At 46.7% G+C, this 27,102-nt stretch overlaps 1 protein-coding gene across 5 annotated transcripts in view; it reads left to right on the top strand.

The window, feature by feature from the left end:
* Nucleotides 1-8: 8 nt before the first annotated feature.
* HSF2BP (heat shock transcription factor 2 binding protein) overlaps nt 9-27,102 on the top strand; it is a 65,112-nt gene continuing 38,018 nt past the window's right edge. Inside the window, exons 1-6 of one of the 5 annotated variants that reach the window (XM_032496805.1) lie at nt 74-419; nt 887-1,144; nt 1,956-2,106; nt 10,339-10,442; nt 18,602-18,751; nt 20,475-20,607. In XM_032496805.1, coding sequence (XP_032352696.1) covers nt 1,109-1,144; nt 1,956-2,106; nt 10,339-10,442; nt 18,602-18,751; nt 20,475-20,607 — 574 coding nt within the window. In that variant the 5' untranslated portion in view covers nt 74-419; nt 887-1,108. Of the gene's footprint in view, nt 858-886; nt 1,145-1,955; nt 2,107-9,958; nt 9,978-10,338; nt 10,443-18,601; nt 18,752-20,474; nt 20,608-27,102 lie in introns of those variants that run through there. The other 4 variants (XM_032496933.1, XM_032496897.1, XM_032496861.1 and 1 more) reach the window with 4 other exon arrangements.

The following is a 27,102-nucleotide window of genomic DNA, read 5'->3' on the forward strand; positions in this document are numbered from 1 at the left end:
CTGCGCAGAAGGCGGCGGCGCGCCAGCTGATGGCGTCACAAAGGTGCCGCCGCTCGCAGGGCGTTCTGGGAGCGAGCGCGCCCGGCCCGGCAGTCGGCGGAGCAGCCCAGCCGGCGTTGGCGTCGCGCCTCCCCGCCTGCGCTGTCTCTCGGGCGCCAAAGCTCGGGGCTGTTGACGGCGAGGTTAGCCAGCGTTGAGTGTTGGCCAAGAAGAGGCGGGCAGCCAGTTTTAAGTGGTCTAGAATCTTTACGCCCACTCCGCAAAATTCCCCTCTGATCGGCTGCTGTTCCGCCAAATACGCGGAGCTGTCTTCGATCGTGTTGAGCTCCTGAGGCCGCCTGCGCCGGGTGGAAGCTGGGAAGACGGGCCGGCCTGGGTTTTTTGGCGGGATGCCTCGGGCAGCACCATCGAGGGCCCAGGTCTGGGTCCTGGGCCGGGGCAGGGGCGAGGATTTGGAGCGTGTGCTCCGGAGACTCGGGCAGGGGCAGCTTGCGGCCGGTTTCAGACAGACGAAGTCTTACGTGTACGGTAACCCGTACATTTGAACCCACAGGCTGCACCGTAGTTTGCGAGCTCATTGGGCGTATTGGGGCAAGTGAATGGACCAGGTGGTGTCTCCGAGCTCATGGCGGTCATCTCAGTTCCTTACCAGCGGGCTGGACTAAGGCTCCCACTGCACGCAGACCTCCGGAGCAGCCTGTTGTCAGAAAGCTTCGACCTTTGCTGATGGAGCTTGGAGCTGAGCGCGGGAGCGGGCCCCCTCGCTGTCCGTTCACTAGAATGTGTCGCCCCTTCGTCTAACATACCTCGCCAAACCGGAAAGGGCCGATTCGATTTATTCTACCAGACATTCAAACGTGGGTCTCACTGTCCTTATACTTTGCAGTTAACAGGTTTACAAACCCGGCTAAGCCAGAAGAGCCAACGCGGGATCCCGCAGACCCACCCCTTGTCCTTGGGGCCAAGAATGCTGCAAAAAAGCTACGCGGTCTGAGCCTCGCGGCTCTCTGTACCCGAGCCCCGGCGTGGACACTTCCCACGCTTTCTGGCGTGAGGGGTCAGAGGGCGCGCCGCCGCGCAGGCGCACAGAGCCGAGGCCGCGACGGCCATGGGCGAGGCGGGCGCCCCTGAGGAGGCCTACCGGGTCAGTACGGGGGCCGGGGTCGCCGCCCGTGGGTCCGAGCTGTCGCCGTCCACTCGCCTGTGCCGTGTCGCACCGCAGCCCGCCTGGGCCTCGCCCAGTGCGCTCGGGAAGGCCTTGGGCCCCGTCCGTGGACAGCGTGGCCCGGGCCGGCAGTGGGGGGGTGGCGACCCTCGCCTCAGAAACCGCGGGTGCAGGTCCAGGAGGCCGCGCGGTGGCGCGGTGGGCCAGCTCCTGTGCCACCCTGGGCCCGGGCCGCCCTCGAGGCCCTAACGCTGTTTCGGCATCGCGGTGCCCGGCTGCTGCAGCCGCTGCACGGGATGCTGGAGCAGGAGCTGGACTTGGGAGCCACACCTGGATTCAGATCCTGGTGTGCCCCTGGTACTGGTGTTACTGTGAGTCTCCTCGCCCCGCTGTGCCCTGGTTCCTGACCCGGACAGCCTTGAGGGTCGTGGGGAATACGAAGTCAGGTGGCCCGCAAAGGGCTGGCGCTCCCACTGGGAATCCAGTAAAATTCCTTTTCCTCCTGATTAGCTTGGCTCTGGAATGTTAAGAAAATATTGCTGGCATTTTCTTTGGCTTTTAGGAATAGGGCCTCGTTTGTACTTAGAAAAAATTGGCTCGCAATTTGAAGGCTGGAGCTTCAGCTCTCAGGATATAATATGCATAGCAGAGGGCACACGTTTTAGAGACAATTAATGAGCACACACACAAAAAAGAGGCCTTAAAGAAAAGGAAGCCAGCTGACTTGGGCTGCTAATTTCAGTCATCTGAAGGGAAGTGTAATAATCTTAAGATCTGCTTGTCCTTTTAGCACATGGGAACTAAAGAAGAATTTGTTAAAGTCAGAAAGTACGACCTGGAACGTCTGACAACTGAAGTGATGCAAATCCGGGACTTCTTACCCAGAATACTAAACGGGGAAGTACTGGAAAGCTTCCAGAAATTAAAGACTGTAGAAAAAAGTGAGTCTTACTTCATCTTTAGCAGTCATTGATGGTGACAGCAATCTGTTTGAGCAGATTTACTTTATGTAAATAACCATGAAGTGATTATAAGTAAACTTTAAGATACCATTACAGTCTTTGTAATTACGTTTGGGAGAGTCAGATAAGACATAAGTAAAGGAGATGCCCACAGATGAGTAACTTGGATGTGTAAGTTTGTGTTGGAGGAAGGGTTGCCAGCTTTCTGAGTATCTGTTAACCAGCTTTTCTTTCTCCTCCTTTCTTCCTCGGCAGGAAATTTATAGCTTAAAAGCTCTATTCTAAGAATTAAGCCCTTGTCTGTGTAAGTCAGGGGTCTTGCCACGAGGCAGCCTTGCATGGACTCCGGTGTTTCTCTGGGCTGAGGAGCGGGCCAGTTTCTAGCGCTGGTTTGATTTCAGGCTCACTAGGGCTTGTCCGTGTGGATGCTGAGATTTGAGCTTGGCTATGGTGTCAGGTGTCAGCCTGCAGAAGCTCTTGGAGTGGTTTCGGGATTGACACAGCACTTGTCTGATGGAGGGTGCGTTACAGTTACACAGCCTGCAGTGGTTAAGGTTCACTTCCCACGTTGCTTTTGACTGCTAGCCATCACTGCGTAGCCTCTAGAGGAGATGTATCTTGGGGGGCCGGTTCACGTCTTTAGCACTAGACAAGGACGTATCTTGAGTTTCTGGTTTGAGGAGATGTATCCGGTCAAGGCGGCAGCCATATCCAGTTAGAAGGGGGAATGCTCATGGCTACCATGTGCCCTGCCTGTTTATTCTCTCTTTTGAATCCTCAGATCCACTCTACTCTGACCCGTGGTGTGCGGGGAGGTGGACTGCTGCGGACTGCATGCCTCTTGCTTCCTTGCTGGCTGCCGGTAGGGCTCACCAGTGGAAGGCATCAGTGGGCAGAAAACGGTTGGGATGTTTCCTCCTGCTATTTCCACTGTGCCTCCTGCTCAGGGGCCTTCTCTGCAGTCCCAGCTCTCACTGGGCTCCAGCAACCTTTTTCTTCCCTCGTTCTTTCAGCCAGAGGGTGCTGCTAGTCCTGGGTGCCTTTCCATCCCTTCTTGGGTTTCTTACCCCTTGCTGTCTCTTCTGTAAGTAGCCCTTCTCATAAAGTGAACATCTAGTTTGCTTTGTTTCCTGTTGGGACCCTGCCAGATAAGCTCCAGGTCACTGGCTTCTTGATCTCCCTAGTTCTGACCTCTTGCTCCGTCAGCAACTTTCTGAGAGCAGTTAGTCATCCTCTGTGCATTTGTCTTCAGGGAAGGAAAGTGCCAACCAGCAGCTGAGGATGTCAGCCTGCTGGGTAGTTTATGTTTCTTGTTGCACATTAACTTGGCATTCTGAAAAGTACATCAAAGTCTCAAGGGTTGCTTAGCATGAGTCAATTTTTGGAGATTAGTCCTCTGCCAAAATCATACTAGTGCTTATAAAAGGGAGGCCTACAAACACATGCGTAGTGACTTGATCAAAGTTGAGCTTCAGGAGATCTTGCTCCCCAGTCCTTGGCCTTCCCCAGCCGTGTCGTCACCTCTTTTCCTCCTGGCCTCTCTGGCTGTTTCTTCTCAGTCTGCTTAGCTAGTTCATCTTTCTTTGCAGCAGCCTTTCAGCTGGTGGAGTTGCTTGAGGCTCAGGCCTAGGCCCCCTCCTGTCCTCGCTCCATGGCCTCTCTGTGGGCAGTCTGTGCACACACATAGCTTTAGTAGCCATCTTGATGCTGGTGGTTCTTGGATTTATCCTTCCTGACCTCTCCTCCAGGCTCAGGGCGCTGTATCTGACTCCTCCTTGGCATTTCTTCTCGCATGTTTTACATTCATTACAAATTCTAAATGTTTGTTTTAGCCTGATTGGCCTGCAACCGTCAGGAAGGACCTGTAGTCTGACAAGGTCAGATTACTGGCTCGTGAAATAAGGGAGACCACACACCAGAGGAAGTGAGCATCTTGCCAACAGAGGAAAGGGCTAGTTGCTCTAGGATTTGGAGCAGGGTTCAGTTTAGATGAAATACAGATGAAGCTGTGTTTTCATGGGCTCCAAGCAAGGTAGGGCTGTGTGTGAAGGGGTCAGCATCAGGTCTCACTGCAGTGGACCCAGGTCCTGTTTCCTTGAAAACCACAAAATTTAGATAGCTGGTAGAACGTGGTGTTTAGAAATCCTCTATTTGAAGCTCTGCAGCTAGCTGGGTATCAAGGCTGCTGCTCTGTGTCACAGTGCCTTCCACCCTGCAGGAGACAGCGGATGCTTCCTCCTTCTTACTGATATAATTCCAAACAGCAAAATTTCTGGAAGTCTAGGATTTTATAGAAGGGACTTTCTCTGAACAAGAAATCAGCAGTCACTGAAAGAAGGGGTCATTATGACACTTCACTCTTGCAGTATGTCCTTGAGAGAAACTATTTCCCATTAACTTGGTGGCCAGCTTTATGTGTCTTGTATCCCAGCCTAGCAAGTTTCCCTTCCCCACTCCACTGGACACTGGGCTTTCTCAGCCTCCCCAGGGCACCCCCATCCAGACAGAGACCTGGGATCCTCCTTGTTGCTCACCCTTCCTCTCACTATTCACTTCCCTTCCACCCCCAGCCCCTCTGCCAGTAAGTCCTGTGCCATTCCCTTCGTGGCTGCATCCAGAATTTGTCAGCCCGCCTCCATTGCCACTGCCTTCACCTATGTCCAAGCCCTGCCATTTTGTCTGAATCTCTGCTTCCTCAGAGTGTCCACTCATTGCCCCTTGCCAGTCCATTCTGTATACCACAGCTTGAAGAATTTTTAACAAGCCAGTCTGCTTAAGTCAGCTTCCATTGCTCTTAGGATAAAGACCAAAAAACTTGAATATGCAGATGCTTTGGGGAAGAGTGGGGGAGAAAGTGGAGCTCACTCACTTAAGTGTGTTTCCTTCTTCCCTAGGTCTTGGCTCTCAAGGCCTGTGTGACTTGGTAACTCTCAGTTACCTTGAAACAGTTTTTTTGGTTTGTTCAAATTCCACTTTTTGGTTATTCTCTAGGGAAGACTGATCTGCTGTACCACCGTGCTAGCTGGAAGTGGAAGTTCTTCCGCATGTGGTATTATGATTTTTAAGTTGTTAAAAATATATTGTTTGAGGTCATACAGAAAAGACAGGTTATGGAGATGTTCCAAATTAAAGGGGACTAAAGCTACATGACAGTTAAATGCAATACCTGACCTTAGACTGGATGCTGTACCTTGGGGGGAGAGAGTGCTGCAAAAGGCAATTTTAGGTCATTTGACAAAATTTCTAATGTTCGTGGTAGGTTAGATAAATGTATTAATATTAATTTTCCTGGAGTTGACAACTGTATACTGGGTACCTAAGACATTATCCCTATTCTTAGAAAATATTCACTGACGTATTTAGAAATAAAGGGCCACGATATATGTAACTTACCCTAAACTGGCTGAAAAAAATGTGTGTGTGTGCAGGTGATGAGCAAATGTGGAGAAGTGTTGACGGTAGGTAAGTCAGGGTAAAGGGTGTGTGGGTGGTATTTGTAGTATTTTTATTTATACGACATTTTGTAAGCTTGAAATTACTTCCAAATAAAATGATTAAAAACTTATTGTAAAATGGAAATACTAATTAAAGATTTACAGAACCATGAGCATCCCTGAGGCCTTGGGTTCTTAGCAGTGGGGTTTGAGAAGCACTGCACTGCATGATTTCTGAAGCAGTTGTAGGGGTTTTGAGATTAATTTCCCAGCAGTTTGATATTAATGAGAAGAGAGTAGACCTCTGTTTCAGCTCAGCGAAGAATTATTCTGGCCGGTAGAAACATGAACGGGAGAGATAATCGATGAAGGGTGGGATAATCATTGAAGAATGGGTGCCAAGAAGAGATTAATTTGACCCGAAGTTTATGTATTGTGGCCCAAATTTGATAATATCAGAGTGTGTCAATCCAAGTCCTGGCAGGAGACGGAAAGGGAGACTGAGAGTGGTGAAGGGATGACAGACAGGTGTGGGGCAGGGTTTAGGGGACCGTAAGAGTGGGGCCCTGTGGTCTCCCAGGGAGCTTCCGGACCAGCAGGGGGCCGGGCGCTGGTAGGACCAGGGCCTCAGCTGGGAGGAGGAGGTCACTGCTGCTTGAACCTGGCAGGGGTGACTCAGTGGGCAGGTAGAAGTCCCATCTGCCTCCTGTCCTCGTTTCCTGTGGGGGCCGTCACTGTGCAGTTCCAACAGGAAGCCACAGGAGGGGAGCCCGGTTGCTGTGGGTGCTGACTGAGCCTCCTGGGGCAGAGCAGGATGAGAGCAGATCTGAAGGGCATGTGGGGACTGTCCAGAAGGCAGGGCCTGGGAAGGGGGAGACAGACATGGGGGTCTAGGGACAGAGAAGGAGAAAGGTAGTCAAGACATCCGTTACTTGAATGTACCGCTCTTGCCCAGCCAGCATTCTGTTTGTGTGCCAGTAAATGAAAAGCACAGGTCCCTGACTCTGGTTCATTTGGGTTCAGCAAGATTGATCTTAGTGTTTTGTGGTAGAATTCAGTTGATAAATCAGGCAGGCAGGTATTCTCAGTATGACGCATTTGCCAAGGTCCGCTGGGTAACGTGGGCATATAACAAGGGTAAGATGGGATCCTTTCCCTGGCAGTTCACAAGCAGACTGAGCTCCACCGTGGAGATGGGAAAAGGTGGTGCGGGTACGTTGGCAGCACCAGGGGAGGACAGATTCCTATTAGTCACACATTTGTTTCTCTTGTAAAAGAGTGTTCCAGTGGCCTTTACGTTAGAAAAAGCAGCAGATTTTTGGCAGTGCAGGACAAAAACGCTATTTCCATATTCTGGTTTCAAGTCTCCTCCCCATCCCTTAGGTTTGTTTTAAAATTTTGACAGCTAATTAGTGTTGTTTGCCTGGAAATGCATTTAAGCTCTTTAACTGAGAAGTTTGTTTTTTTTTTTAAATGAGTCCTGGAATATTCTCATCTTTTCACTTTTTTAACTTACATTTTTGAAGGCTGGTTAAATTAGGATCAGGTCTTTGGGGTGGGCCCTAACCCAGTATGACTGGTGTCCTTATAAAAGGAGGGAATTTGGATACACAGACGGACACCCACAAAGGGAAGGTAACACGGAGAGACGGGGGGGGGGGGGGGAACAGGCAGAGGCGGGGTGGGAGCACACTGCCGCAAACCCAGGAGCGCCTGGGGCCACCCGAGGGGGAACGAGGCAGGAAAGGGTCACAGATTTCAGAGGGAGCGAGGCCCTGCCGGCACTTCGATTTCAAACTGTAGCCTCCAGAACTGTGAGAGAACGCGTTTCTGCTCTAAGTCACCCAGTTTGTGGTACTTTGTTATGTCTGATCTGGGAAACTAATACACCCTTCAAATCGCAGCTCAAAGTAAAGAAGGAATCCATCAGTATGTAATTCTAAATTCTTTTCTAAACTTGTTAGTGATAAGAAGCCAGAAGTTGATTGCTTAAAAAGCCTTTATTTTGGATTTGAGACTCCTTACTGAGCTATTTTAATTAACAAACATTTTCATATTAACATGAATTATCTGATAATGTATTAAATAATATAAATGGAAACATAAACATGCCAGATGATAAAGGGCAGGAGACATTGATTCCTTTTTTTTATAGTGTAAATTTCTTTCACTGGGTTTTGGTAGCCCTGCTTCTCATCTATGGCTCTCTGTATCCTGCCTGTGAATGAGCTGATAGTCACTGTCATGTAATTAATACCATCAAAAAAGTAAATTTCAGAAGATACATAGATGTTGAGGTGGCCTGTGATTTAGATTGTTTCTGTTTGTTTTTGAGTGCTTAAACTTCGTAGTTGAAATACAGTCCAGGCTGGGTGGCAGCCCCTTCCTGTTCTAGTACTGAGGCTGGGTAAGATAATGTCTTACTCATATGCGATGTATCATTCACTGTCCGTAAAAAATCATTCTGTCCCTGATTCTTAAAAAAATTGCAAAAGCTATATATCCTTGTTATAGAAGAGACATGTAATCAAAACAACCGTGTTTTTTCCTCTATCCAAGGATTAGCAGAAGGAATAAAGAAATGAAATTCATTTACATGGCAAATATTTATTAAGTGCTTACTAGGTGCCATGTACTGTTCTAGGCATTTGGGATGCATCAGGACCCATGACGATCCTTGCCCTCATGTAGTTTAGGTAGCAGGTAAGCCCTGGGCCAAGTCAAAAATGCAAGGAGGGTGTTTTGTCTGGAGGTGGCAGCAGTGCTCCTATCTGGCCACACGGTGGTGGCCTTGGACAGCACAAAGGCACCTGCTTTCTGGAGAGCTGGGGTGGGTGGTGGGGCAGGGTGAGAAGGTTTAACCCTGTCCCTTTGTTATGATAACTTATAATAAGGTCATAAGCAGCTGTGTAGAGAGAGAGACTATGAAATTAGCTTAATGGAAGAGTCTTTTGGGTGGTCTTAATTAATTCCTACATATTTTTACCCCTAAGGCTTGTACCACGTTTGAGCACCATACAGTTTAATAATAGAAGAAAAAATGAAAAGTTAACTGCAAAGAAACAGTTTTATGCCATCAATGATCTTACCTTAGCTTTAAAAAAATTTTTCTTTTTGCCTGCGACCATTTGCAGTTCATATTTCACTTGTAATTAAATGTGTTTTCATTTAACGTTACAGAAGGCAGATACGTAGTTTTCAAAGCATAGTGCTTGATTGGTATAGTTGATTTCGCGGGTGGCCAGGATTAGTGGGACAAAGTAAAGAATCCTGGTGAAAGTCATGCAGTGGCGTAATACATCATAAAAGCACAGAGACCTGACTTCAGGGAGAAGAAATGGTCTTGTGTCACTTCAGCGTAGTGTCAAAGAAACACATTTTAGAGGAAGCTTTGCCAGCCATTTCAAGGTCTTAACTGAATGTATGACTTGGCAAATGGTCTCTAGAAAACGTAGGCTCCCTGCATTCATTGTTCATTGTTCGTGGCACTAACACCCACCCCACCCCAGCTGAGTTTCCTTGCGGCCCAGACCCCCAGGTCATAAAGCCGCGCCCCTCCTCTCGTGTCTGCGCTGCACTGGAGGAAGTGTCTGTGAGCCTTCTCCTTCAGGGTGCAGTGCTGTTCCGTTTTCCAGCCTCTGCCCTTTGAGGCGCTCACGGCAGGCTGCCTTTCACCCCCCTCCATTTTTACGCTTTTTCTCATTCCTAGCACTGGGTTCCCCTGTTTGCTGTCGCCAGTTGTGTGTTGATTGCGTTTTGTCAGTGATGAGACGCTGGGCCGGGCTGTTGTCCTGAAGCAGCGGTCCTCAGCATCTGTTCCCAGGCCAGCAGTATCAGCCTCACCTGGGAACTTGTTAGAAATGCAGATTCTCAAGCCCACCTCAGGCCTTCTGGATCAGAAAGTGTGAGGATGGGGCTGCGCGGGCTGTGTTACAACAAGTCTTCAGGGGATTCTGATGTCCGGTAGAGCTGGGAATCGTTGTCCTCAAGCATTGCTACTTTACTTAAGCAGTCGCAGCAGTAGCTCTGAGCACACTCCCCCCCAGTTCTTGTTAAATTCTGTTTGCATAAAAACTGATGATATCCTCAAGACCAAGGCACTTAAAACTTTGTTCCTTTGCTTTTTGAATGTCAGTATTTCTGTAGCATGGTATTTTTAATTGAAAGTGGATAATACTTTTGATTTCAGATTAACATGAGTGTCTTCTGGGATTTTCGTGGGCTGTTTGAATCATCGCCTACACGCATGAGGTGGAGAGGGAGCGTTCAGTAGTCCCCGCCTTTCCCTGTGGCCTTTCCGCGTCTCCATCCCCGTTGCTTCACTCCCCCACTGATTCCTGCAGCTGTTCCACTGAGTCAGTCTGCCAGTTGGGAGACTAGCTTTGTGGCTCGGCCCCGGCTGGCACCGTCCCCTCAGTGAGCTGCCTTCTGCTTTAATGGAGCAGATACAAATCTGTGCCATGAGACAGTCGGGCTCTCAGCCCTGCCTTCAGTCCTTGAAATAACATACTTTCTTAAAACCTTGCGTGCAAGTCTGGCAGTAAAATGAGGTCTTAAAAGTGTAAAACAGAAAACAAAAAAGTGCTCACTGCTATGAGCTAAAAACTAACAAAAACTTAAAAAGCAGGTCTTGTAGAATATTGGTTATTCAAGGACTGGTTATGCAAATAATTCTACCTCAGAAAGAAGGGTTTTCTAAGAGAAGATGAAGCAAAATGGATGTTAGGGGAGAGCTGTGATCTGAAATACTGAGTATTTTTATGTCTCTTTCTTGTAGACCTGGAAAGGAAGGAGCAAGAATTAGAGCGACTGAGGATGGACTGTGAGCACTTCAAAGCCCGCCTGGAGTCTGTGCAGGCGGACAGCCTGAGGGAGAAGAAGGTACGAGGCTCGCTGGCGGCTGCTGGAAGGCCAGCGTGTGGCCGTGTCCACAGGGTGCTGCTGGCCAGTCTAGCCCTTGGCCTCCAGAATCAGCGTTTTTAAGTGCACGTATCTCTGTGGGTTGGAAAACAGTTGATCATAGGGATTTTGCAACCATTTAATGTGGAGATTATTTTAAATCGTTACCGTTAATATTTATGTTTAAAAGACCATTCATATGTTAAAGTTCATAGTATAATAAGAATCTTGGAAAAATAATGCACATAATGATTTATAATCAGGGAGATATATTAAATCGAAATATTTGTAATTAACTTAGGAGATCGTGTACTGATATTTTAGAAATAACCAATTATATTTTATTTTAATATTTGGGGAGACTAATAATATTTCTTTAAAATTACACATTTTTTTGTATGGAATAAAGTATTTCCTCTTCTCTTAGAAGAGCATTAGCCCCTCTTCCCTTACTCTCTCAGAACAGCTCTCTCAGAACCGTTCTGCCACTTCTGGTAAAAATTGGAGTATGAGTGTATTTTTATTTCTGAACAGTGAAACAGTAGCATGAGTAACCGCGGCTCCCGTGTGCGGTGTGCTGGGTGCTGCAGTGGCCAGCTGCTGGCCTGCGTCTCCGGGCCTCTCCCAGCACAGCCGCGCCAGCCGGTTCTGGTCGCCTGCAGGAGTGTTAGGTAGCTGCTCCAGGGTCCCACTGCCTGTGTTCTGAGCTTTGTTTCATACCCCCTCCTCACGTGAAGGAGCTCTGAATGTCTGTGGCTGCAGGGGAGGGTTTCCAAAACTGGTGGATTTTTTTTTTATAAATTTTAATGTCGAGCAAGTAGAAAAGATGAGGGAAAGAGGGTCAGTCTCAAAACTGAGTTAGGTTGAGTGTCACGTGTCGAGAGCTGAAATTTCAGCTCTGCCGTATTCTGTTTAGATCATGACAGACTAAGAGGGACACATGCTTAATTTGTCGGGACTTAGAAGTCTCGTGGTCTGAAGGAATTGATAAGTGTTAACAGTGCGCTCCAGGAGGTTAGTACGTCCTTAGAATGGAGACATCCTCGTTAAGGTTGAAGCTTAAATTGGGCAGAATCTTAGATTTCCTATTTTTAAATTGATAAGCATAGGAAAATGCATGTTTTGTTGGCATTTTAGATGTAGTGCTTAAAAATAAGCCATTCTGGTAAAGTGCCAGAAGGAAGAAAATGGCTGTGGGAGAGCGGTGCCAGGTCACCAGCGTGTTCTGCCCAGACACGCGACCTGCATTAAAATATTTATTTTAATATTTTAGGTTATATTTTAGGTTAGGTTAATATTTTAGGGAATATTTTAGGTTAAATTATTTCCTATTTCCAGTTAAGTTTCCTGTTTAATAGTCCCACCAACTTAATACAGGTGGGCACCCCTACGAGTTGGCTGTGACGAGGCCCTGTCTCTTCCTGCTGTGGACAGCTGGTAGTGGCCTTTCCTGTAGCCTGCTCTGTGGTCTCTGCCCAGGTGCACAGATCGTGATGCTGGACTCTGGAAGCTTATTTTAGAATTGAGGAACCAGAAAAGAATCCAGAGACTGGATCCCAAGCTCGAGTATTGCTATTAAGTACTTCAGTTTGTGTACAAGTCGTTAGGAAGAAGGCAGAAGTCACTGAGTCCAGCATGTGAGGAAAAATCAGAAAACAGTGTGGACTCAAAGTCATGAAGAAGCATGCTGGCCGAGAAGCAGCACCTGACCCCCAGGGACTGGTCTGTGGGACAAGGGAAGCTCGGGTCATGCCTCTGTTGAGCTGGCTCCTGGTGGTGATGGAATGCCATCCATGGAAGAGGCTCTCTGGGCCTTGATGCGACCCAAGGGCTTGGGGAGGAGAGTCCTGGCTGTAGCACCTTTGAACTTGAGAGAAGAGCGGGCCAGTGGAACTGTTGGGGGATGCCTGAATTTCTTCTGAGGGCTGTACTGTTACCGTGAGGTTGGGTGAGGCTTTCTACAGAGCCTCTGCTGGCAGGCTTTTTAGTGCCAGACCGGGCTTTCCCATGTGCGGACTTGTCACGGACGGTGCGCAGCGTCACCCCGTGCTCTCTGAGGAGCTGCGTTTCTGGGGCTCGCCTGTGGCTTCATCGTCTGTTGTTTCCTTGGGACAACATCTTTCATAGTCAATAATCTAGCTTAAATATGGACTGCTACTTTTATTGTTAAAGTTTTTTTTGAATTTGTTAGGAAGGAGTTGCTACTTTTGTGATAATATAGAATCTTTGCAACAACTTCCTGTTTATTATTTCAGGAAACTTTTAAAAGAAAAATTAACTGGTAGTATAGTTCAGTTAAAATCAGAAATGAACTCCAGAAGGATTTTGAAGGAATCTTGAAAAGTTTGTGCTTGATACTCTGTCATGATGAGTATTTGTTTTAGGTAATACATTAGGGTTTGATTATTGTTTCCTTTTTAAAAAACAGCTTTATTGAGGTATATTTTGTATACAATAAAATTTGTCTATTGTAAAAGTATAGTTTGATCATTCTTAGTAGATTTATGCAGTTATACTACTATCCCCCCAATCCAGTTTGTTTTTTAAGATTTGTTTTTTGAAATAACTGTAGAGTCACAGAAAACTGCAAAAAGTCCAGGGAGGCTTAGTGCCCGTTACCCAGTTTCCCCCAGTAGTGGTCGCGTTCACAGCCACAGAACCCGGTAAAGCAGGAAGCCGACACTGGCACAGCCCACAGGGCTTGCTAAGGCATCACCAGCTTCCCTAGACTTGTTTGCATTTCGCCAGTTTTGCACGTGCTCATTTACGTGTATGCGCAGAGTGCTTTGCGGTTCTGTCACGTGTATAGATTCATGAAGTCACTTGCACGTTCAAGACACAGAGCTGTTCCATTCCCCAAAGCCCCCGCCAGTGCCCCGGTGCAGCCCCGCTCGCCCACTTCCCCACGCCTGCCTCCCGGCAACTGCTGCTCCCCACGCGTTAGTGTCTCTAATTTGTTATTTCAAGAATGTCATAAAGTGAAGTAATTCAGTATAGAACCTTTTGATACTGGCTTTTTTCACTCAGATCCATCCAAGTTGTTGCGTGTATGAATAGTTTGTTCCATTTTATCGTTGCGTAGTATTCCATGGCATGGAATATCACAGTCTGTTCACCAGTTCTTCCACTGAAGGACATTTGGGTTGTTTCCATTTTTGTTTGCTGCTATGAGTAGAGGTGTCATGAGCATCTGTGCACTGGTTGTTGTGTGAGTGCATTTTCTCGTTTCTCTGGGATAAATGCCTGAGAGTGCCACCGCTGGGTTGTGTGGTAAGTGCATGTTCAGTTTTATAAGGAATTACCAAATTGTTTTTCAGAGCGGCCGGAGCCTTTTACATTCTCACCAGCACCGGTGAGAGGTCACTTCCTCCGCATCCCGGTTAGCATCTGCTGTTGTCACTGCTTTTTGGTTCAGCTGTCCTGAAGGATGTGCTGTGGTTTTAATTTGCATCTCCCTGTGGGCTAAGGGTGTTTTGGGAGCTTGTTTTGCGTCCGTCCGTGCGTTCTCTCCTGTGAAATACTTGTCTGTGTCTCTTGCGCATTTTCTAATTGGATTTTTTTTTTTTTACTGTTGAATTTAAAGAGTTCTTGATAGATTTCAGGTAAAAGGCCTTTGCTGCGCATACAATTTGCGCCTGTTTTCTCCCGCTCTGCAGCTTGTTTTCGTCTTCACAGGATTTTTCAGAGCAGAAGTTTTAAATTTGAATGGAGTCCAATTTGTTGATCTTTGCTTCCATGGACTGTACTCTGTGTGTCATGTCTGAGGACTTTTCACCTAACCCTTGGTCCTGAAGTTTCTCTCCGTTTTTTTTCCTAACAGTTTTATAGATTTACATTTCACGTTTGTGTTCCATTCTGAGTACATTTTTGTGTAAGGTGGGAACTAATGTTGTGGTTCTTTTTTTTGGGGGGGCCAGTGGTTGTCCAGTTGCTGCAGCGCCATTTGCTGAAAAGCCGCTTTCACGTGTTTAATCGCTTGTGCACCTTTGCAGCAGTCAGGTGGGTGTATTTACCTGAGCCTGTTCTGGGCCGTGGGTCTGCTCTTCCACCAGGACCTCTCTGTGCTGATGGCTGTGGTCACACTGTGAGCCTTCACATCGGGCAAAGTCATTCTTCCCATTTAACTCTTCTTTTTCAAAATTGCACATGTTCCTTTTCCATAAAAAAATTATAACCTCAACTGTATCTACAAAAATTCTTGCTGGAATTTTGATAGGAATTGTGTTACATTATATAGAGATCATTTGGGGAGATTTGATATCTTTCTTATGTTGAGTCTTTCGATCCCTACACAGAGTATGTCTTTTCGTTTTGTGTAGGTTTTTAATTTCTTTCATAAGCACTTTGTAATTTTCAGCATACAGATTCCATACAGGTTTTGTTAGGTTTTTACCCAAGTATTTAATTTTCTTTGGAGCAATTTTAAACCGTGTTGTGTTTTTAATTTTGGTTTCTACTTTTTTGTTTTTAGTATAGTGAAATGAGATTGCTTTTCGTGTTGATCTTCTATCTTGTGATCTGGCTGAACTCACTTATGACTTCTAGTTTTTTTGTAAATTCCTTGAGGTTTTTTAATATAGACAATCATGTCATCTGCATGTAGGGTCACTTCTGTTCTTCCTTATGCTCTGCATAGCTTTTCTTTCTTTCTCTTGCCTTATCACACAGTTTGGAACTTCCAGCACTATGTTAAATAAGAGTGGTGAGAGCAGACATTCTTGCCTTGGTCTTCATCTCAGTCTTCAGCCATTAGGTTTGATTTAAAAAAAGACAGGCTTTGTTGTTTAGAGAAGTTTTAAGTTTATAGCAAAACTGGGTGGCAAGTACAGAGGTTTCCCATACGCTGTCTGCCCCTTATGCGCCTCCCGTGCTATAAACATAAACACGATTTTAGCTGTAGGTTTTTTGTAGATGCTTTTCATCAAATTGAGGAAGTTCTCTATTCCTAGTTGGTTGAGAATTTTTATCATGAGTAAATGCTGGATTTTGTCTGATTTTTTTTGTTTGCTTTTTAGGTTTTGTTTGTTTGCTTGTTTTGTGGGGTAGGTAATTAGGTTTATTTATTTATTTTAATGGAGGCACTGGGGATTGAACTCAGGACCTCATGCATGCTAAGCATGTGCCCTACTACTGGGCTATAGCTTCCTCCTTGACCAATTTTTAGAATGTTTCCATCACGTATCTGTTTTCGGTTAGTCCTTGTTCTCTTGTCCAGCCCTTAGGCAACCACTGATCTGCTTTCTGTCTCTATAGATTTGCCTTTTTTGACTATTTTGTACAAACGGAACTGTACACTGTGTAGTCTTCTGTGTCTGGTGTAGTGTTTTGGAAGCTCGTTCATGTTAGCGTACATTGGTTGTCTGTTCCTTTTCATTGCTGGGTAATACTCCATTGGATGGATAAACCACATTTCATTATCCGTTTACCAGCTGATGAACATTTAGATTATTTGCAGTTTTTGACCATTGTGAAAAATGCTGCTATGAACATTTGTGTACAAGTCTTTGTGTGGACATGTTTTTTAATTTTTCTTGGGGGAGATACCTAGGAGTAGAATTGCTGGGTCGTATGGTGAGTATATGGTTAACTTTCTGAGAAGCTACTAGCTGTGTGCCACAGTGAGTGTACATTCTGCATTCCACCCAGCGGTGTGTGATGGTTCTGCTTTCTCCGTATTCTTGTGAGCACTTGATGTTGTTGGTCTTTTAGATTATAGTGGCTATAGTGGTATCTTGTGGTTTTAATTTGCATTTTCCTCACAACTAATTTTGTTGAACATCTTTTCATGTGTTTATTATCCATTCATGTATTTTCTTTGGTTACTAAGTGTTTATTTAGCTCTTTTGCCTCTTTTTAATTGGATTGTTTTCTTTTTGAGTTGTAAGAGTTCCTTATATATTCTGCAGGCAAGTCCTTTTTGAGATACAGAAATATTTTCTTTTAGTCCATGGCTTTCCACTTTCTGATTGGTGTCTTTTGAAGAAAGAAAGTTTTAAATTTTGATGTTCAATTTACAATTTTGTAGTGGGTTGTGGTTTTGCTGTGCTGTCTATCTGATAAATATTTGCCTGGCTCAAGATGACAGAGATTTTCTCCTAGAAACTTTACATGTAGGTCTGTGATTGATTTTGAGTTGATTTTTTCCACATTTGAATATCTAGTTATTTTAGCATCTTTTTTGTTTTTGTTTTTGTTTTAGCATCTTTTGTTGAACAGATTACTTTTTCCATTGGATTGCCTTGGCAACTTTGTTCAAATTGATTGACATAAATGTCGGTGTTTCATTGATCTCTGTGTCCATCCTCATGCCAGTACCGCACTGGTTTGATTCCTGTAGCTTTATTACAAGTTCGCTTTGAAAATAGGTGGTGTTAGTCCTCTAACATTGTTTTTCTTTTTCAGGCTTTTTTTTTTTTTTCATTTCCATGTGAATTTTAGAATCAGATGATCACTTTTGTGCAAAAAAGCCTGCTGAAATTTTGATAGAGATGGTATTGAATCCATAGATCCACTTGGGGAGAGTTGCCATCTTACCAATACTGAGTCTTTCAGTCCCTGAACATGGTGTTATCTTCCCATGTATTTGGATCTTTTTCTTAATAATGTTTATAGTTTTTACTGTAAAGCATTATTTTTATTTATTATTTTCTTAAACTAATTTTCTTAAATTTATTCCAAGGTATTTTCTTAATTTTGATGTTATGGAATTTTTTTAAGTTTCTCTTGATATTATTGTGCTGTTTGTGCAGCCCTGTGTCAGGCCATGTCTGTCTGCAACCACCAAATATGACCATAGAAGGCAGTTCTGATGGTCATTCTCAACAGTCCTGTGATCTAGTGGAAAAACCGCCATAAACAGACTAATTGGAATGCAGCCCGCTTCAGTTCTGAGAAAAGCTGGAATTCTGAAAGGAAATGCTGTGATATAGTTTTGCGTGTGTCACCATTGCCTGAGTGACTGAAGAGTGAGTCTTGGAACCAGGCTGCTATTCTGATGAAGTCAGATATTAAAACCCAGAGTTTATAAATCGCATAAAGCAGTTTTAGGATGAGTCAGGCTCAGCGACACTTTTCTCCTAAAGTAAATGTGACTCTACGTGTGAATGTGTATGCAGCTCTGTGCACCAAACGCACTGTCCCCTGGGTGGGCGTGAGCGGGCCACCCTGGGCCGAGCCATGGAGTCAGCAGAGTTTGATCTGTGGGCCGCTGCTGCGTTTCTAGCCCTCGGCGAAAAGCCCCTCTGCTGTAATTGTCCTGCGCTCACCTCTGTGAAAGGACATCCTGAAACCGCATAGGCTCTCCCTGTGGGCCCTTGAGCTAATTATACTTCTGTATAAATGACTTTGGGTTTTTCTGTTTTTAAGTTTACCTGTTGTTAAGTAAGGAAATGCTCTCCTGTTTTAAGGGAACTTCAGGTTGCAGGAAGAGAGAAACTGGTGGTGGTGATGCTTGGAGGGGTAAGAAGCCTCGTGTCACCTGAGGCCCACGTGAAGCTGACCCTTGGTCAGGGTGACATCAGGAGGACAGCTCCCTTGCGAGGAGCCCTGGCTGAGACTTGCTTCTCAGAAGCTGCTGGTGGGAGGTTGAGAAGTCTTATCTGGCCTCCATGTTCTTGTTACGCTGGTGCTTAGCTCGCTGCGTCAGGGCACGCCTGGGGGGCCCTTCCTTCTCCCCCTCCCCGCCTCTGCTCCCGTCTTCCTGCCTGGGCTTGGCTGTCACGTGGCGCTTTCACAGTGCAGGGCCGCTTGGCGGCTGCAGGCTCCTTCATTAGAACTGTTGCTCTGGTAGATACCGCTTCCTTCAGGTGTGCTAGCTGGTGCTGGTCCTGGGTGTAGCCATTGGGATCGGAGGTGCCTCACTGTTCGTCTTACTTGAAAGAAGACGAATTCAAGTCTTTGGCAGTATTTATAAACTCCAGTGCAGTACTATGTTCATTTCTATGAGTGTTCTTTTTGCCTCTGAAGTTTTTAAAAAATAAGGAATTTGCCTCTCTAAGGGCTAGTATTCACTTACCACCCGTTTTCTATATTCTGTGTGTATTCCTTTTCTTTAAAAATATCTTGGAAAGAGGAAACACAGTAGAGATATTTCGAGGTTGAATGCTATTTATTTTTCTGATTTTATTTTGTTTTGCTTTCAGGAGAAACTGGCTCTTCGACAGCAGCTGAATGAAGCCAGGCAGCAGCTCCTGCAGCAGGCAGAGTATTGCACGGAGATGGGAGCAGCTGCCTGCACCATCTTGTGGGGCGTGTCCAGCAGCGAGGAGGTGGTCAAGGCCATCCTGGCGGGGGTAAGGCGCCCTGCTGCCTGGCTGTCATCGGTCCGTGCGCATGTAACCGCGCGGCTGCTGAGGCACTGCGGCTGCAGCTGCTGCTTGTGCTCATGGAATCGTTGTGGAATAGCAGCCGTGCAGGGTTGTGCCCTGCTGCTCTGGGGGATGTGTAAACCGAATACAGTAAGATCCCAGATTCTCTCTCAGCATCAGTGTGGCACTTGTGCAGGTAGCTCTACTTCAGTATTATTTCTTGACATTTAGGTGCATTTAATACATAAATGTACATATTCCATAGATAGTGTAGTATTGAATTGACTGAATGTTACATGTTATTTAACATACACATGTTGATAGCATGCGTGCACACACACATCAGGGAGCTTCACTGACGAAGAGAGATTTGAAATGAACCTTGATAAACTTGAATAGGCAGCAGTGGAGAAAATGAGGAAGGTCACTCAGGAGGAGAGAAACAGCGGAGTCAAAGTCGTGGAGTGAGAAGTCTGGAGTTTGTTCTAGGGACAGTTCATGGGCCATTTGACACAGAGTGCAGGGTTAGTGTGGTAAAGTCGTAGGGAAATGAGGCTTAAAAGGTAGGGTGCAGTGTAGTTTTGGAAGCCCTTAATGCCAGGTTGATGATTTTATCCAGTGGGTGGTAGGACTGGATTCCTTAAGGGTTTTGAGTCAAAGAGTGACAGGACAAGAGAAGAATGTGGGGAGATTAACCTGACAGGAAGTGAGGAGGGGGCACTGTGGGTGTGGGGACGGGACAGGAGGACTACTCGGGAGGCCAGCCCAGGGGACCGGGCAGCACCCCAGGCACTGGGGGCCGGGAAGTGGGAGAGCTGTGTGGTTGAGGCCAGAATGGTGGCTGAGTGGCCCCTGCAGCCGAGAGGACGACAGGAGCCCCAAAGAACTGTGCTTTGACTCTGGGAGGACGGGGGGGCCTGACCGGGAGTAAGGTGGTTGGCCGGAGGCCAGTGGTGCGTTACTTGTCACTCGCAGAAGTAAAAATGGTGGAGACGCTAAATGTGTTTTTAAGTTTATTGACCTTTATTGAGGTATAACTAACATACCATAAAATTCACTCATTTATAACTATACAATTTAGTGGTTTTTAGCTAACTTGTAGAGTTGTGTCTTAGAATATTTGTATCACAGTCCAGTCTTAGAACATTTATGTCAGTCCATGAAGTTCCCTTGTGCCATTTGCAAATGCATTGGTTTTCAAACTGTTCCTTAGAACCCAGCCCCCCAAGGAAGTGCTTTCAAGGTTCTGCATACTTGGAGATACTTCTTGCTGAGGGATGAACACTTAACCCGCCCGATGCAGCTGCTCACAGTCTTTTACGTATCGAGGTTTCAGTTAAGACTTTGTTTCAGAAACAGTTCTGCCAAAGGTGTGAACACCTCTGGGTTCATGCCTAGAGCAGAGAACGTATTTTTCTAGTGTATCTGGGTGAATGCATCTCAGCACTTCTGTCATTGTGTAAATGTGAGCTGTTTCCTGTAAGTATTTTTATTTTACTCTTTCTGTCAGTCTGCAGGGTGCTTTTTCTACGTGCGCCAAACTTCTTTCTTCTGATCTTTTCAATGGGAACTTTTAATGAAGGAATGGATTTAAAAATATTGCTTCTTTGGTTAGAACTGAAGTCTGTCTCCTGTGTCCTGCGCTTTGAAAGTGTTTTCCCACTGGCATCTGTGAAAGGGTGTAATACTTTCATTTCTAAACTTTCAGGATAAAGCTTTGAAGTTTTTCAACATCACTGGTCAAACAATGGAGAGTTTTGTGAAGTCACTGGATGGTGATGTCAAGGAGCTGGATTCTGACGAAAATCAGTTTGTTTTTGCTTTGGCTGGAATCGTAACAAGTGAGTAGTTCTTTTCAAATGTAGCGACTTTCGGAAGTGTGCTGCAGACCAGCGGTCACAGTCGCGGGTGTGTGCGCATGGTCTCCTCTCAGGAACGCTGTCAAGCCGGCTCCTGCCCTGGCGAGTCTGACTCAGCGGGTCTGGGAGAGGTACCGGGAGTGTGTGTTGCGGGGCAGCACCCCGGGGATTCTGATCAGTGTCGGTGAGTGAGAAGGACTCCTCCTGGGAAACAGTGGGTGAGCCTGCGTGTTCTGTTCCACCTGCGTGACGGCGTCAGGACAGAGCTGTAAGCTCAGCCACTTGTCACCGGGAGCCATCCCCCATGTACCGTCTAGCTGAAGTGACAGCCTTACGCTGAGCCGAAGTGAAGCTCTTGCTGCTGTCTTGGTACTGTAATTAAAGAATTCCAAAACCCTGAGTTGTCTCTTTTGTGAAGTTCCCCCCAAAATTATAGTTATAGTTAGACAGAATTCTCTGGCAAAACTGCTGAAAGGATAAAGCCAAGTGGCCAAGTACGTGACGCTGCCGTCCCAGCGTAGCCGGAGGCGGCGAGCGCGGGGGGCGTCGGGCTCGCTGTTCTGTAGTCAGTGGAGCTGTTCCGTGCGGCTGCCTGCCGTTTCTACGTAGCTCTTTCGTCTCTGCTGTGTCCTGTGCTGCTCTTGGGCTGACTCTGCCGTGAAGGAGAGAGGAAATTTTGTTTTTCCTCGTGGCGTTGTCCTTCATCTGCTGAAACCCTAATGAAGTGGATCCCGCGTAGACCGTTTCTTCTTAATCCCTTAAAAATCGGCGCTGTTCTTCTGGGGCAGAAGCTGAGACCCAGGTGGTGCCTGGGCCGGTCCTGGCTTAGCCTGGCTGGCACGTCAGTCTTCTGCAGGAGGGCCTTCCGTACTTCTGCTGTTGCACCTTCAGTGGTGGAGGCTTCCATTGCTCTACCTTTTAAAATTGCTTTAAGGTCTTTTTTTTTTTAGTAGAAGGTATTTGCAAATTTGATGATTCAATTTTCTACTATTTGCAGGTGACCTCAAAGGTCTGTGATGTGTGTGATTTTTCATTCTGCTGAGTTGGGGATTTGGGCTGCTTGCATGGCCAGCTGGTGGGCAGTGGTGGGGCAGTGGCCAGCGGGTAAGGCCAGCCTGCTGCCCAGTGTACGAGCGCAGCTTGGCTTTGTTTCTCCCCGATCGGAGGGGCTCACGTGGGAACCCCCTGAAGAGTCGGAAAGTGGGCACTTGTAGTTCCCCCTTACATGTGATGCGTTCGCTGGGACGATTGCACCCCGCAGTGGTGGTCTATAAAAGCGCTGCTCCCCAGAGGCCTCGGGGACTCACATATCTGGATGCCAAGACTCTAGTCCACAGGGAGGCGGCATTACCGCAGAGACCGCGGTTGCTGTCAGGTCCTCTGCTTCTAAAACAGGATTCTTTTAAAAAAATTTACACACAATAAATTAACCTATCACAATTTTTCCGTCACCTTTTTATGGTTCTGCAGGTTTTGTCAAATGCATTTCGTCATGTAACCACACAGTTAAGGTGTGGAGCGGCTCCATCGTGTCTCCCACCTCTCCCCTTCTCCCACTGTCTTCCCTTTGCAGTCAGCCCCTCTGCCCGCTTGTCTGCCCAGGCAGTCGCCCGTCTGGTGGTTTGTTGTACCTTTTGACTGAATCTTTCTTGCTGGCCTGTGTGGCACCCAGCGTCTGCCCCCGGCCAGCAGGCGCTTGCCTCACACCTCTGCTCACAGCACCTCCTTTCCTTATTTTTCGTGTCAGTTGGTCAATCTTCAGCCTCAGTTCTCTGATGTGTTCAAGATGAGTTGTGTTTTTTCAGATCATCTACCCTGCCCCTTTTAAAGAATAGAGGTATAGCTCGCTCCATTTCCTGAATCCTAAGCAAAAACTGGGTGTCAAGGATTTGTTTAAACATTGATGTTGTTAAATTTCTTACTCACCCATAGTCGCTGTTCTTAATCATAGGTTAATATGGTATGAAGGGTCTGGATTTTTAGGCCCAGAGAGTCCACTTCCCAGGATGTAAAGTCTCCGGACTTTACTTCCCTCGTCTGCGGAGTGGAGTAGTGATACCTGCTGTAACCGCGTGGCACGCTGCTGTGGCTGTTTCTGAGTTGTGGGGGGCGGGCAGCACGCTGTGTGGGCAAGGCATTGTTTGACATAGAGGTGCAATTATTTTCAGTGACTGTTACACGTGGACAAAAAGGAACTTAAATGAAGATGGCAGATTGTTATCACAGCCCTGTGAAGATTAACTTGCCTAGCTTGCAAGTGGAAAACCTATTTTTCTAACTACTTTTTCTGCTTTTTGGTGATTTGAAAATCATAGTTACATTCCTTGCCCCTTAATTCTGAGTTCATTCATTCAAACGAGGTATTAGGTAATGATCATAGAATCAACACGACTGATTTTTGATAATTCACGGCAGGACTGGATCCAGCTTATCTTTCGTGGACGAGATAGTCCCGCAGAGCTGGTAGCAGAGCAGCTCTGTGTCAGTGGCCTTGTGTCACTGCTCCCCGCCCTGCTCTCTCCTGCTCCCCGTCCCCCTCCTCCATGCACTCTCCCTGACACGGGGAGCGGTGGCTGTGTGAGAATGGAGGCCAGTGTCCACTTCTGCTTCCATCACTGACCAGCCTTGTGTTCTTGAGTCTGTGACCCTCAGGAAAAGACTTCTGAGAAAAGACTCTTAGGCCCCAGATGATGGTTAACATCTGCCCCGGCCCTGGATGTGGGTGGGTCTGTGTGTGGGAGAGCAAGTTGCCAGATCTGTGCTGTGACATTTAGCCAGGCTTCTGTCACCTAGTCCAAGCCTGGAGTGAAGTGTCAGCGCTTGGGCATTTGGGTGTTTCCGCTCTCTGGCTGTTAGGGGTAGTGCTGCTGTGAACGTTCGTGTGCAGGTTTCCGTGTGAACATGAGTGCTCAGCCCCTGGGTGTGCTTGGCAGTGGAAGTGCTGGGTCACGGGGCAGCTCTGTGTTTAATCTTTGAGGAACCACTAGACCCTTTTCCGCGTGGCCGCACATTCGCCTTCTGGCAGTTGCTCTTCCCTAGGTCTGCAGAACGTTCCAGCTTTTCTGTGTGTGGGGATCTCTGTTGTCGCTGGAGGTGGCTGGTTGTTTGAGCTCCAGGAGAGATCATCAGGGACTGTGTGGACCCTCGCACTGTGGTCGGGCCTCCTGGAAGGTGAGGCTGGCTGGGCGGGAGCTGATTTTCAGTGTGAGCACTGACCACTGTGATTTCATCTTGGTTCTGTCTCTGAATCATTCATCGAATCAGCTTTCAGGACAACAGCCGAACGGAAGCATTTAGGACTCAGGGACAGATGTGGGACAAGTATAAGCTAGGCCCTAGGAGGACACCCTGGACTGGTGACCTGATCGAGGTCATGACCAGCTAGTGTTGCCCCTTTTCCCTTACGGATCAGACCCCTCAGCGGACAGCGCTAAGGTGGCTTGGGAAGGGGCGTGTCCTCTGCAAGCTGTCTCCCATCGTGGACACTTGCACTGTAGAGAGAACCGAGGCTGTCTGTCATCAGACAAGTCTAACAGGTGCTGGGCTGAGGGTGTTTTGCTGACGTACTGTTACGTCAGAAGGAGAAAGTAGTACTATTTCATAATTGATTTGAGGGAAAGTGCTGGGTATTTTTGGTTAGCAGTTGGGATGGTACCGCACGTGGTGCCACCAGGCTTCTAGGTGATCCTGGCACAAGGCCTGAAAACCATTGAATTTAGCTGAGTGGCAGTTGCTCTGAAACAAGGAGGCAGTGAGCCTTGCCTCCTGGGTTAAGGGACAGGCCCTGTGAGGCGGTGGGTCTTTGATCAGTGCTGTGTCGTTGAGTTCATGTCCCTAGAGCAGTGCTTCTCAAGCTCAGCAGTAGAATTCTCTGTCAGGAGGGGTGTTCTGTGCATTGTTGGGGTTTAGAGACACGCCTGGACTCTACCCACTAGAGGCCAGGAGCAACCCCCAGCTGTGACAACCAGGAAAGTCTCCAGATGTTGCCAAATGTCTGCTGGCAGCAAGATGATCCTCCTTTGCTACTTTGAGAACCTGTGCCCCAGAGCGTGGCCTTCACCTGCCATGCACAGAGACAGAGTGGTGTGTGACACTCGGGAAGAACAGAGGTGATTGTGGAGAGAGATTTTGAGATCACCGAAGGCGTTGTGGCTTCTGTGCCCCGGGCATGTTTGCGTCTAGTCATGTGGAGGTCTTCCTAATTCAGGGCAGTTTGGTGTCTGTTATCCACGGTATCCAGTTAACCACAGTTACAGGTTGGGAGAAATGAAAGATGCTGGGAGTCTTTCTTTCCTGAGAGTGCGGTTGAGTGTAAAGGGAGGGATTCTGAGCAAGTGGCGAGAACAGGAGTTCCGCTCGCAGGTGAGCCGTGGGAAGGCGGGGGCTCCTGCTTCCCTCCTGGTGGATCTGAGGTCAGCGCATTTGGCTGGAAGTGAAACTGTGTCACCATAGGCTTTGCCAGTGATTTTTCTATGACTGGCTGTCCTCACAAAGTGTGCTCATTCTGCAGTGGAAACTTATCTAACCTGGCGAGGCAGGGTTTACGGGCGAACACGCCAGCAGATTGTAAGCGGTGTGGGAACGGCTCCCAGGAGCCTCTCTGACACTGCAGAATGACAGCAGCAGGCGGACGGCCTTGCTTCATTCCTGCCAGCTGACCCTCAGGCGCTGGCTGCTTCTCTCTGATCGGACTTCTCACCACAGAAGCCAGGAGAGAAACTGGATTCTAGAAGCCACTTCCCAGTGGGACTGGACACTCCCTCCAGCTCTGAGGGGGGCTTTCCATAAATAGTGTACAGAGGCAGTTCCCAGACTGAGATTACCCATGGCCTTTGGCCTACTCCCACCCCGACAGCTAAGTGATTGACTTGATAAGAAAGTACCACAGCACATGCAAAGGAAAGAACCCAAACAGTAAAACAGGGTCATAGTATTAATAGAGCAAACTTGCTTATGTTTATTTCAAAAAAATATGGCGAATTAGTGCTACAGATAAGTGGTTTATAGAACACAGGCCCAGGATGAGCAGTAGAGACTGAGTAACCCAGTGAACGGGGCTGTGTGTCCCTACAGTTACTCCTTCTTAACAGCTTTATTGAGATACAATAATACACCATACAGTTTGCCAATTTGAAGTATATAATTTGATGGCATTAGTACATATGCTATGCATCACTTTCCATGATCAGTTTTAAAGCATTTCATCACCCCAAAAGAAAGCCTGCCAGCCTCCGCCATTCCCCAGCCCTGCCGTTTCCCTGGCTCCAGGCAGCCACTAAGCTGCTTCTGGACTCCGGATTTTTCCTGTGCCTGACACTCCGTATAGTGGACCCATAGAGTGCGGTCCTTTGTGACTGGCTGTTTGTTTGCTTTGTTCACTTAGCATAGTGTTTTCAAGGCATTTATGTCATAGCGGGTGTCAGCGCTTCATTCCTTTCTGTGGCTGAATAGTACTCTGTTGTATGGCTACCACATTTATCCATTTATCAATCGACGGACATTTGGGTTGTTTCTGTTTTTTAGTTATTGTGAATAATGATGCTGTGAACATTTGTGTACGAGTTTTTTGCATGTACAGGTTTTCATTTCTCTTGGGTATACAGCTCGGAGTGGGCTTGCTGGGTCATACAGTATGGCTTTAACCATTTGAGGAACTGTCAGACCATTTTCTGACATTGACTTCACCATTTTACATTCCCACCCGTGCTTTTTAGTTATTTTTTTGGTTAGAGCCATCATAGTGGGTATGAAGTGGTATCTCATCGTGGTTTTGATTTGCATGTCCCTGATGGCTAATGATATTGAGCGTCTTTTCATGTGCTCTTTGGCCATTTGTGTATTTTCTTTGGAGAAATGTCTATTCAAGCTCTTTGCCCGTTGTATAAAATTAAGTCCTTTATCTCTTTATTATTGAGTTGTAAGGGTTTTTTGTATATTCTAGATACCAGTCCCTTGTCAGATACACGATTGCAAAAAGTTCTCTCATTTTGTGGTTGTCTTTTCACTTTCTTGATAATGTCCTTTGAAGCACAAATGTTTTAATTATGATGACATCCAGTATAGTTTTTCTTTAGTTGCTTGTGTTTTGTTGTAAAACTAAGAAACCGTTGTCTACTTCAAGGACATGAAATTTACTCCAATGTTTTTTTCTAAGGGTTTTATAGCTTTAGCTCACACATTTTGGTCTTTGATTCACTTTGAGTTAATCTTTATGTACGGTGTGAGGTAGGGGTCCAGTTTCATTTCTTTGCATGTGACTATCCAGTTGTCCCAGCACCATTTGTAGAAAAGATTTTTCTTTTGTCCTTTCTCCATTCAGTTGCCTTGATACCTTTTTGGAAATCAATTGGTCATAAATTTGAGTATTTATTTCTGGACTCTTATTTCTGCCATTGATCTATGTAGCTGTCATTATGCCAGTACCCTGTTATTATTTCTTATTGTTGAAAATAAGACAAAGTTATTACAAACTAAAGC

This window comes from Camelus ferus, chromosome 1 (genome assembly GCF_009834535.1).
Source record: "Camelus ferus isolate YT-003-E chromosome 1, BCGSAC_Cfer_1.0, whole genome shotgun sequence".
NCBI lineage: Eukaryota > Metazoa > Chordata > Mammalia > Artiodactyla > Camelidae > Camelus > Camelus ferus.